Source organism: Perognathus longimembris, chromosome 7 (assembly GCF_023159225.1).
Source record: "Perognathus longimembris pacificus isolate PPM17 chromosome 7, ASM2315922v1, whole genome shotgun sequence".
NCBI classification, from domain to species: domain Eukaryota; kingdom Metazoa; phylum Chordata; class Mammalia; order Rodentia; family Heteromyidae; genus Perognathus; species Perognathus longimembris.
In genome coordinates, this window is record NC_063167.1 from 68,528,612 (window position 1) to 68,541,110 (window position 12,499).

The 12,499-nt window shown below is 47.1% G+C and overlaps 1 protein-coding gene across 1 annotated transcript in view; it reads right to left on the reverse strand.

Annotated features, from left to right (window-relative positions):
- Window positions 1–3,305: 3,305 nt before the first annotated feature.
- Prok1 (prokineticin 1) overlaps window positions 3,306–12,499 on the reverse strand; it is a 45,469-nt gene continuing 36,275 nt past the window's right edge. Inside the window, exons 3-4 of the mRNA XM_048351777.1 lie at window positions 7,554–7,679; window positions 3,306–4,331 (exon numbers count right to left, since the gene is read on the reverse strand). Coding sequence (XP_048207734.1) covers window positions 4,212–4,331; window positions 7,554–7,679 — 246 coding nt within the window. The 3' untranslated portion in view covers window positions 3,306–4,211. The remainder of the gene's footprint in view (window positions 4,332–7,553; window positions 7,680–12,499) is intronic.

The following is a 12,499-nucleotide window of genomic DNA, read 5'->3' on the forward strand; positions in this document are numbered from 1 at the left end:
GTAAATTAGAGATAACAGTTTCATGAACTTTTGTGCCCAGGCTAGTGTGGAACCATGATCCTCAAATTTCATCCTCTTAAGTAGCTAGGTTTACAGGCATAAGACACCAAGTGTCTGGCCTAGAGTTCTTTAAAGAACCATGTTGGTGGTTCTGCCACCTGTAGCCAGCTGAGACTTTAAGTAGTTGAGAGACTGAGCCAGAGAAAAAAGTCCCCTGGGGATACAGGCCACAAATCCTATCTCTCCTTGACTGGGCTAAGATGGGACAATAAAGGCCCAGAGCTATGGGAGGTGCTGAGGGTTTGGCCAAAAACCCAGGGGTGAGTTGTTGAATGAAAAGGAGCAGACTCATAGTCACAGAGTTCCCACCTCACTGATTCCGTGTCTTCAGGCTTGTGAGGCTAGAAACAGCCTCAACCAGGACGAGAACAGGAGGTGAGGTCACGTATTACAGCCCCGTTCCTGCCCATAATTGGTAGGGCCCAGTTCTGAAGAGGACACAAACATTCCTAGAACACACAGAAGACTCATTGCCCAGTGCCCCCTGACCCATTAACTTTACCCAGCACAAAAGCTTTTCTAGGCCTGCCAAGGTAGGCAGGACACCCTGTGGGAAAGCAAAGCAAAAAACATTCCTCATACTTCAAAATACAATCATACCCACACAAGGATATAATTACAATACTGAATCTGAAATTGAAGAGTATATGATACAGTGCTTTCATGCTGTTCATGAGGGATTTTTTTGTCCTGTCAGTCATGGGGCTTGAACTCTGGGCCTGGGTGCTGTCCCTGAGCTCTTCAGCTCAAGACTAGTGCTCTACCACTTTGAGCCACAGCACCACTTCCAGTTTTCTGGTGGTTAATTGGGGATAAGAGTCTCATGGACTTTCCTGCCTGGGCTTGCTTTGAACCATGATTCTCAGATCACAACCTTCTGAGCAGCTAGGATTACAAGCATGAGCCACCAGCACCCAGCCAGGGATTTCTTTTATCAGCTAAAGTGTCAACAGCTCAGTATGCCATTCCATATATTGTCCAGCAGGGCTAGGCACAATGGATCATGTCTATAATGCTAGCTACTCCAGTGGTAGAGACTGGAAGAATCACAGTTCAAGACTAACTGGGCAAAAAGTTCTTGAGATTCACTCTCAGCCAATAAGGCAGGCATCTTGACAGTTCCAGCTATACCAGAGGCAGGCATAGTAGGAGGATTGCAATCTGAGGCAGGCCTTGAACGCAGTCCTCCTTTTTGTGCTTCCACACATTGCTAGGATGACAAGTGCAGCTGCCAGTCCTAGATATAAAGATGCAGTCAAGATAGAGTCTTGACAGTTTTTTTTCTTTTTCTTTTTTTTTTTAGCCAGGGCTATTCCCACATTGCAATTCATTGATCTACATCTCCCAAGAAGCTAGTTTTAAAGGTTTGCATTATTATATCTTGCCTGATTCCCCATGTTTTGGTTGCTATTCTGTCCTACAATCTTCATCAGCTACTATTATAATTTCTATCTCTACCAATTTACTATCATGGGCATTTCGTATAAATACAATCATATAAGATATGGTTATTTGTGACTAGCTTCCTTAAATTAACTCAGCATGATATTCATAGTCATCTATATTACAGCATCTATCAGTACTTCTTCCCTTTATAGGACTGAATCGTACTTCAGGCTTGGGCTAGAGAGATGTGGCTCAAGCAATAGAGCGACTGCTTAGCAAGCACAAGGTTCTAAGTTCAAATCCCAATACTGCCAAAAAATATTCCAAGCTTAAGTGCCACATTTTACTGTTGTACTCATAAGGAGTGGGGGCACTGTTGTTTGTTTGAAGACAGCTCTTTGCTTGTCTTCCCAATTTCTGATTAGATAAGGTGTCCCGGAACACAAATAGACAAAGAGCAAGTCCCAAGCCACTGTGGGCTTTCCTCCCTACCTGGAGGTATGGCTTTTTTTCTAATATGCTCCAAACAAATTTTCCACATTGACTCTTGGGGCTAGTCTGAATAGTAGTTTCTGGAACTCTGGTTTCTTCTGCCCTCCTTTGTCCTACCTTTGGTCCATCTCAGCTCTTCTTGCTATCCCCACTTTAGCCATCAGAGGGAGCCAGATACCAGCAGTTGAGGATGAAAGACTGGGGCCAATTAGGCCAGTACTGAAGTGGGGGGAATCTCTAATGTGGTTTTCACCTGATCTTATTTCCTAGCATATATCTGTCTTGGGGATATATTGTTCTAATAAGCAGATTCTTTTTATAGCTAGATTTATAAACAGCATATTTCTAAATATAAAGAACATTCACAAATATTTTTTTTAGCCTCCTACTCCCTTTTGTATGCCCTTCAGTCTTCGGCAACAGCAGCAGGAATCTAGGGCAGAGACCAATTATGCAGTCCTCACATTTAAAATATGAAAAAAAAAGATTCATTTGGTGGTTCCGCATGTCAATGAGTCTGCAGTTGACTGCTCCTGGATTGGGGGCGGGGGCAGCTTGGCAGTATGCCAGGAGGCTCAAACATCCTGATACCTCCTCCCAAGGCATGAACTCAGTTACCCACTCAGGTGGCTTTGTTCTCATGGAAGGGCATACTTTAGAAATAACCCCCGCCCCTCCCCCCCAAAAAAAATCAAGACCCAATGGCACACAGCAGTATCTTGAGATCCAAAGGGCAAGGGGAGTCACATTAGAACCCTGAACTCAAGGTCCCACTGGAGCCACACCTCCAGTTCCGGCTTTGGCTGGTTAACCAAAAATAAGCGTTTCACTGAACTTAAGTTCAGGGTTCTAATTTAGAAAGTTACAATACCCAGGGTCTGAGCCTGAGGCCAGGAGGGAAAGAGATATATGTGCTGCAGGAAGAAGAGCTGCCCCAGTCAGCACAGCCATGACCATGTCATAATCTCCTGAGAAGTAAGATGGGGTGGGATATAACATCATTTTCTAGAATAAAATTTGAGGTGGGAAAGAGGCAGCAGGACCAACATCTTACATGCAGGGGATGCTCTGTGGCCTGCTGGGCTCAACCAATTTGCCATAAAGTCTCCAGAAGTGAATTTTAGAAGTGATCGTTGTAACCAGACCCCCAAAACACCCTCCTCACTCTCTGAGTCACCTCTGGCTCCTCATTCAAAGACTCACTGAAGTCCACTTGTCCTACACACTTCCCTGGCTAGCAGGGGAGCCACTCATCACTTCTCTCCCGTGCCTGGTCTCACACAGTCTGGTCTTACACAGGCAGGGACTCCCTGCTACAAGCAGAAGTGGACACAGCATAGCCACACACCTGGGTTTGGTTGCTCATTTTATTCTGAAGCCGAGGGAGAAAGCATAGATGTGTGTGTGTGTGTGTGTGTGTGTGTGTGTGTGTGTGTGTGTGTGTGTGTGTGTTACAGTGTCTTCCTAGCCTGGCATCAAGCTCTGCCCCACTTTTTCTTCAGTCTTCAGCCTGGCAGAGGAGGGCCCACGTCCAGTGGCAGACCTGCTCCCCGGGGTTGGTCCTTACAAACTTTCTAATTATCCTCTAAAATATCAGTGCAGTAGGGTGGGAACTGAAGACACCACTGGCAAAGGAGTCAGGGTGTTGAATGAGCTTTAGAGACATTGGAATGCCAGCCTAGTGGGCAGGCTGAAGGTCACAGGTCATAGGTCATAGGTCGCAGGCTAGCTAGGACCTGAACACAGGAGACTGGCTGAGCTCTCCAGCTCCCCACACCTGACTTCTGTCCCCTGTGGAGAGCTGACTGGACCCTGTTCTTTTCAAGTCAATCAATCAAAGAAAGTGAACCACCCTGATGTTGATCCTTCCAACTGTCTGAGCACAGCACCCCAAAGCTGGTGCTCCAGAATGTCTAGTTCAGGAAGAAGGGCACGTGCAGGACAGGGGCAGGTCACCTGGGGGTGGGAGGAGCCATGCCCTTCCCTCCTTCACAAGGTCTCAGTCCTCCTGAGCAAGGAAAAGCCAGGCTGGCCACCTCTCATAGTCACAGCTTCAAGCTGAACCCCCTCCCTCAGGCGTGGTGGGCCATGCCACAGAGGTTTGTCCACCTGGATGTCCATGTAAGCACTGGACAGGACAACATCAGGGGAGCAGTGTAAGATTTGGGCAAGTTGGGAGGACTGAACTGCATGGTAGAAATAAAAATCTAGCAGAGACCACTCCAGACTACTCAGGAAGAGACCCGATGAGCTGTCTGGAGCCCAGAAGGTTCCTAAAAGTTGATGTTCTTCAAATCCACGGAGCAGCGATACTTGCCATCCAGGAACCTCAGACAAAGCAGGCTGGGCAGGCAGGGGCAGGTGTGATGCTGGCGTTTCCTGAAGAAAGGGATCTGAGGAGAGAAGAGAAGCACCATCCCTGCTCACCAAAAGAAGAGAACTTCCCACAGGAGCCTCGGTCCCCCCACCCTCCTCACCCAACACAGCAACGATGACAATGACAGACAGGTAAAGCCAGGGAGCGTGGTGACAGCCACATGCCAAGAGCACACAGCACATCGAGAGGAGCTGGGATTTGGACTCGGGCAGCCTGGTTCTCCAGAGCCTGCACACCTGCATCCACAAACTCACACATGCCAGTTTCCTTTCTTTCAGGGACTCACACTTTTGCTACTTAGGGACTGGCACTTCTGCTTGGCTTTTTCACTCAAAGTCCCTTCAGGAGCCATACCTCTACCTCCGGCTTTGGCTGGTTAATTAAAGATAATAGTTTCACAGATTTTTTTTTCTTCCTGGGCTGGCTTTGAACTTTGATCCTCAGATCGCAACCTCCTGAGTAGCTAAGATGACAAGCATGAGCCACCAGTGCCCAGCTCATACACATTTCTCTTGGGTGAACATCAACTGCTCTCCCCTTTGTGCTCAGCTCTGTGGTGGGTGCCCCTGGTATAACTGTAAAGTGACAGGCACCATGCCTGTCCTCCAACCCACATGGCAGAGGAACGCCAAGCTTCTGGGGCTTGAACAGAAGCAGGAACATAGGTCTAGCACCACACTGCCTGGCCTGATGCTTCTGACAGTTCCTAGCTGGATGACAATTGATTATTTGTCAATTGACTAGTTGCTGTGTCTCAACTTTACTGTCTGCAAAATGGATTAATTGTAGCTACCATGCTACCATACATGACTGCTAAAAAGTCTATATATGTACAAAAAGCCTAGGGCTAGGTGTTGGTAGCTCACACCTATATCCTACCTAGCTACTCTGGAGGATGAGATCTGAGGATTGTAATTTGAAGCCAGCCCAGGTGGGAAAGTCTGTGAGAGTCTTATCTCCAATAAACTGCCAAAAAGCTGGTGGTAGAGTGCTAGCCTTGAGTGGTAGAAAGCTAGCCTTGAGCTAGCCTTGACATTGGTAGTTCAGGGATAGCAGTTAGGCTCTGAGTTCAAGCTCTGAGTTCAAGGACTGGCACCCAAAAAATGCTTAGTATGAAAAGTAGAGAAGAAAACACTATGAATTTAAATTTATTTTTTATCACTACTGAGGTCCTCGTGGTGACACAAAGGCTGACCAGGAGGCTTCCTCGGCCTCCTCAGCTCCAGAGGGAAGTGAGAAGGAGGCCATGATTAGAAGGGAGACTGATAGAGGATCCTCTGAACATAAATGAGCACAGGAGCCTGTCAAGGAAAATCACCAACAGCAAATAAGACACCTGAGCCTAGGCTGAAAGCATCTGGTAAGCCTGAGTGAAGGCAGGCCCTGTCCCCTGCAGGCTCTACCCTCTGCTGCTATCCCCTACTTAAGCATTTGAAGTGGGGGGGGCGGGTGCTGGGGGGTGACTAGCAGGGCCTTGAATTTGCTAGGCAGGTACTCTACTACTGGAGCCACATTCCCACCCCTGGGCCTTCCCTGACTGTTTAATAGTAAAGACCCCTTAATTTTACTGAGCTCTGTAAGCTGTGAACTGACAGGGTCCAGAAACAGAACTGGAGTTAGAATGTTTACAATTCATAGGAATAGGGCCTTCTCTTTTTTCTTCTTTTCTTAAAAACTGTTGTTATAAAGGTGATATATACAGGGGTTACAGTTATGTAAGTCAGGTAATGAGTATATTTCTTTTTGGACAGTGTCACCCCTCCCCTTGCTCTCTTCCAATTGTTCCCTCCCTTCTCTGCCCACAAATCATATAGTTCATTTTCAACATGGTGTCTACTGAATACCACTGCTGCATTTGTCCACCCTTTGTGTAAGTGGATTTTTAAAGCATCCATTTGTCTCACTCTGTCCCAGCCTTATATAGAAAAGCCATTTTGTGGGCACCAAAGAACAAAGGGGCTGGGCGCCAGTGGCTTACACTTGTCATCCTAGCTACTCAGGAGGCTAAGATCTAAGGATCATGGTTTGAAGCTAGTCTGGGCAAGAAAGCCTGTGAGACTCTTATCTCCAATTAACCACCAGAAAATCAGAAGTGGTGCTATGGCCCAAAGTGGTAGAATGCTAGCCTTGAGCAAAAGAGTTCAGGGGCAGCTTAGGCCCTGAGTTCAAGCCCCATGACTGCAAAAAAAATAAAAAAAGGAAGGAAGGAAGGAAGGAAGGAAGGAAGGAAGGAAGGAAGGAAGGAAGGAAGGAAGGAAGGAAGGAAAGAAGGAAAAGAAGGACAGGAAGGAGGGAAGGGGATCCTTTCAAAATATAAATTTGAGCTGGGTGCCCCTGGATTACTCCTGTAATCCTAGCTGAAATGTGAGAATGGAGGTTCGAAGCCAGACAAATACAAGATACTTTTATCTCCAATTAACCAGCAAGGTGTCAGAAATAGAGGTGGTAGAAGTGGTAGAGTACAAATCTTGAGCAAAAACCTAAGCAATAGTGTGAGGTCCTGAGTTCAAGCCCCAGTACTGACATGCAAGCGCGCGCGCACGCGCGCGCACACACACACACACACACACACACACACACATCTCAATTTGTCTGATAGATAAGACACTTTAGACTAAGAGATCTGCTCCCTTCAATGTATACATGAGGCTCAGAGCTAAGATAATTGTCCAAGACTACACAGCAAATAAAAGCTTCAGGATATCCAGTCACCTGGTATAAGAGTTTGTGTGACTGGTACTACAAGAAGAGTGTGTCCAACATCAATGAGCTACAATTAGAGTTGACATCAGATATCTGTAGATCCAGAAAGCTAGTTGTGGTAGCATACACTGGTAATCTAGGACTTGGGAGGCTGAGGCAGCAGAGTCTCAAGTTCCAGGCCAGCCTGGGCTACCTAGCAAGACCCTGTCTCAAGCAAAACAAAACACAATTTTAAAAAAGAAATCTGCAGTTCCAATCCCACTGTCTCACTGGCTATACCTCGGTTTTCCCACCACGACTCAGGACATCTGAAGGGATCAAGATAAGTGCATGATTCTCCAGCCTGTCTAGAAGGCTAAGTAAGGAGAGGCCTACTGGGGGCAGACAGCAGCACTCATGGCTACCTGCTCCCCCTCTGACAGTCAGGGGTTGGATCTGAGCTGCCCTCTCTCACACTGGCCTCGGGACCCTCTGTAGTCTTGGCTGAAGCCAGGCTCCAGGACCCCCTGGCTGGCCCACACGTGCTACACAATACCTTGTGGCTGCCTGGGTGGCACTCCTCTCCTTCTCGTCCCAATGGGGTGCACATCCTCAGCCCCCGAAGCCACAGGCTGATGGCGCAGCACGTGCCAGTGCCACACTGTACATCCCGCTCACAGGCCTGCAGGAGTCAGAGAGAGAAAGGACGGTCCATTAGTGCCACCCTGATGGACTCTAAAAGGCCTTGTCAGGATCAAAAAGAAGTGGCTGAGTGACTCAGCCTAACCCGGACACCTTGGGCTATGCTTCACTGCCTCCTGGGCAGAGTACTGAGGACTCAGTGCAGCATCTGTCACCATCTGTGCCCCAACACCAGAGTGGGTACCTCTTCCATTTAGCACCCAACCCCCAGAAGCCCAGTGACCAGGTATCTTTTCCCAGCACTTCTCTGTTAGCATCCAGAGACAGACTCCCCTAGACTGGCATTCCATAATAAGCCATGTGGCTTTGCCTGGTTTCAGGAAAGTATCATTTGTTGAGAAGGCCACACAAGGCCACTGTACACAAAAGCCAAGGTTAGGAACACAGACAGAGACCCTTCCAAGTTGTCTCTGCCCGAAAGCAGCCATGTGTCCCGACTGAGGTAAAATCCAAAGCTGGGTTCTGATTTGCTCTTCTCCAAGAAGTCTAAAGCATGGAATAGTTTCAGGCTGCCTCTGGTTCCTGCCATGACAGGAACTAGGAGCTTTCTAGGTTCTCAGTCCATGGGGGGAAGAGGATGCCAAGTCTTTTCATCATGACAAGGAGACATAAGTGATAAGCACAGCTCCCCATCTCCAGTCCAGTGAGGGCCCAGCTCCCACCCCAGCTGCAGCTAAGAGCCAAAAGCTGGGGGGAAGCAGGCGCTGTTTGACTCTTCCTCTCTGGCAGGTGTGAGATGGAGTGACACCCCCACACACACACCCCAGACAGAAGGGACATAAGCCTGGAAACCACCATCCAGGAGTCAGGAGTGTGGAAGGTGTGGAATCTGGTCTCTTTCTGAGACAGATGTGAGACAGCTGCAGAGAGGGGCAGAGGGCCGTGGCTGGGCTCTCTTGCTCCCATCCCACCCAGCCAGGTATCCATGACTTCGCACTTGTTGTTTTTCTTTTTTTATTTTCAGGCCATACAACCAGAGGCCATCCGCCGAGGTTCGTGCTCATTATATGTAATTCTGCCTTCACCCTGTTACTCTAGGGACCCCAAACTTAATACTTGTTCTTTTGAACTCCAGCTCTTTCCTTTGAAAAGGAGAATGAAGTTGTCTTTTCTATGAGCATTAAAACTAATCTGATTTCAGGAATTGTCATTACTTACTCCACATTTTCCTTCATGATGCCATAAAGCAGAAGGAAGTTGAAATAAAAGCTAATTCTCTCTCTGTCTCTCTGTCTCTCTGTCTCTGTCTCTCTCTCTCTCTCTCTTCTCTTTTTTTCTGGACTCTTATCTAGGAAACTCTCAGGTGAAGCATTGCTGTTGGTTTAATAAAGGTATCCCTGTCGCCATAACACAACCTATGCCCATCCACGCAAGAGGGGTGCAAAGCACAGCCAGAAATCTGAGAAGACACCATCACACCAAGTGTTGGGACACTGAAATATGCTGTGAGGACTGCCTTTTTGCCCCTGTATTGTTAGGATGTACTCAGCTAGTTTTGGCCTCCCCCATGCTCCTGCAGAACTCACTGAACAGGAAATGAAGGAGGTGTTTTGAGCATCTCTGGGAAGCAGCAGAGACAAAATGATGTAAAAGCAGCCAGTGAGCCCACGGCCTTTGGCCAACCCAAGAGCCATGTGGACCAGGCAGCAGAAGATGCACACAAAAGATAAATTAGAAACTGGATGCTGGTGGCTCATGCAGGATAATTCTAACTTCACAGGAGGCAGAGATGTGAGGCTTCTGGATGGAAGCCAGCCTGAATAGCAAATATCCCAATTAACCAGCAAAAATCTGGAGTAGCTCTGTAGTTCAAGTGGTTGAGCACAAGCCTTGAGCAAAACCTTGGGGTGAGAATTCTAGGCCCCAGCACTGGCACAAAGAGAAAGTCGGGGATACTAATCCACTTTGTAAAGGAATTCCCTGTTAGAAAACAGGAATCTTGCTGGGGGCTGGGGGCTGGGGGCTCATGCCTGTAATCCTGGCTACTCTGGAGGCTGAGATCTGAGGATCACGGTTTGAAGCCAGCTTGGGCAGGAAAGCCAGTGAGACTTTTATCTCCAATAAACTACAAAGAGTTGAAAATGGAACTGTAGCTCAAGTATTAAGCACCAAAACTCAGGGACAGCTCTCAGGCCCCAGAGTTCAAACCCCAGGACCAACAGGGAAAGAGAAAGAGAGAGAATGAAAAAGAAAGAAAAAGGAAGGAAGGAAGGAAGGAAGGAAGGAAGGAAGGAAGGAAGGAAGGAAGGAAGGAAGGAAGGAAGGAAGGAAGGAAAGAAGGAAGGAGGAAAAGAAAATGAATCTTCATTTTACCAAAAGACTGAACTTCAGAGTTCTCAGTACTCTCCTAATGCATTTTGAATGATTTTTTAAAATTCACAGCTTCTCCCAAACCATCCCTATTCACCAATGGGATCCAGGTGGTCTGAAGATCATGCACAGCCCCACTCTAAGAGAGAAAGTATCTGACGGCTACCCCTGTCCCCCACATACATACATACACCTTCCTCTGCCCTTCTCTCCACTCTCCTCCTTTTGCTCTGTCGGTTCCCGGGCTCATGTCCCATGCAGACCCTGACATTGTCCTGAAACCCAAGCATAGAGAATGCTAGAGACTTACCCCTGTGATCACAGCACAATCAGACCCAGTGACTAAGAGGAGAATGACCACAACTTGCATGACACCCTTCATGGCCAGTGGAGGTAAGTGAAAGCCAATACTGCCCGATTTGATGCCTTTGTGCCTGGCAAGCTGGAAGGCCAGGTTCTTGTGCCTTTCTTCCTCCCGGATTTATATGGCTAGCTTCAGGACTGTCTGGCGATACCTCATCTCTGTTCTTCCCTCCCTTTACCCACGTTATTCAGATGATCTCAGAGTGAAGATGAGACCAGAATCACTAACGATATCACATCACCATCAGAACTAATAAAAATGGACACACTGCGGACTTTGACAGTTGCTCTAACTCCTCCAGGAACGCTGCGCTTCACACAGAGGTGTACATTTTGCCTCTCACTCTTGTCTGCCTCAACATCTTTCCTAGGCTGCTCAGGACAGAAAGAGGACTTTGGTAATGAATTAAGGGATTTGCAATATCACCATTTATCCTTCCCTGCATGAGACCGTGAAACATGTGGGATTGCTGATTGGATCACCCTCAAGCCAGGAAGCATGCACCAGGTGTTTACATGGACTCAGCACAGAGACAGAGAGCAGAGGAGACAAAGGGTTAGATGGTGTCTCTGGTCCTCTGAAGGTGACAGTTCCCATGAAGAAATGTTGGACAGTGGGAAAACAAGTCCTGCTTGCAGTGGTGACACTCCTGGGAGCTCAGGAGCATCTTCTCTCTCACAGGCTTGATATAAACACCAGCAAGTATCACTTAATACAGGAGCCACCGCAGATGATCAGCAAGCTTGAACTGGGCTACAGCTAAGGGTCCCAGAAGCCACACAATTCTGGCCTTCCTGTCACATGCAGTGAATGTGAGACTGGCCTTACCTCAAAGCAAATAAACACTGGAGCTTCCAACTGCCATCTGGTAGGAAGGTGGCTCTGCCTTTCTCTTCTTGCTGGGGGCAGTTATGGGGAGTCCTAGTTCCAGCCCTGTGCACTCCAGACAACCCAGAGAGAAGGCCTGTGTTCCTTATCAGGCAATCCAACTTCTCTTTACAATAAGAAAAGCTAATATTTTTCCATGGCATCTTTTTGCACACTGTTAACACAAACTGAGCTCTCCTAATCCAAAACTCCAAAGTGTAAAACTCTGTGTGTGTGTGTGTGTGTGTGTGTGTGTGTGTGTGTGTGTGTGTGTGCATGCCAGTCCTGGAGCTTGATCAGGACCTGGATGTTACCTTTGAGCTTTTTTGTTTTGCACAAGATAGGTGCTCTACCACTTGAGCCACACCTCTTCTTCCAGCTTTTTGGTGGTTAATTGAAGATAAGAGTCTCACAGGGGCTGGGAATGTGTCTTCGCAATAGAGTGCTTGCCTAGCATGCATGAAGCCCTAAGTTTGATTCCTCAGCACCACCTACACAGAAAAAGTCAGAAGTGGCACTGTGGCTCAAGTGGTAGAGTGTTAGTCTTGAGCAAAAGGAAGCCAGGAACAGTGCTCAGGCCCTGAGTTCAAACTCCAAGACTGACAAAACAAAACCAGGAGTCTCACATCCTTTCCTGCCTGGGCTGGCTTCAGACCACAATCCTCAGATCTCGGCCTCCTAAATAGCTAAGATTACAGGCCTGAGCCACCAACACCCAGCTATGCAAAAGTTTTTTTGACATAATGTCACACATGGAAAATTCCATAGCATGAAACTTTGTTGAATTTACAAAACTATTTAAAATATTGTACAAAACTACCTATGTGTACAAGATGTATACGAAACAAAAGAAATTGTGTTTAGACTGAGGTCTCATCCTCCAAGGTATCTCACATATACAAATATTCCAGAATTTAAGAACCCTTGAAATCTTAAATTCTTCAGATCCAAAGGATTGAGGATCCTTATCCTCTTAATTTGTAGATGTTTTGTGCACACACACACACACACACACACACACACACACACACTAAAAGATTTTTATACTCAAGGATTTGGAGAATATTGACTTACACATATTTAACGAGCTGCTTTCTGCAGGACTTTTCAGGGTCTTTTATCTGTATTAACATACAAAATGTCAAATGGAAAATGTAACTGTTAATAGGGGCCTAACAGATTATTCACAAAGCTCTTTTTTCCTTGAAGTATCTGGGAAAAGGGGGGGAGTCCCCACAAAGAAACCGTTATGGACATTT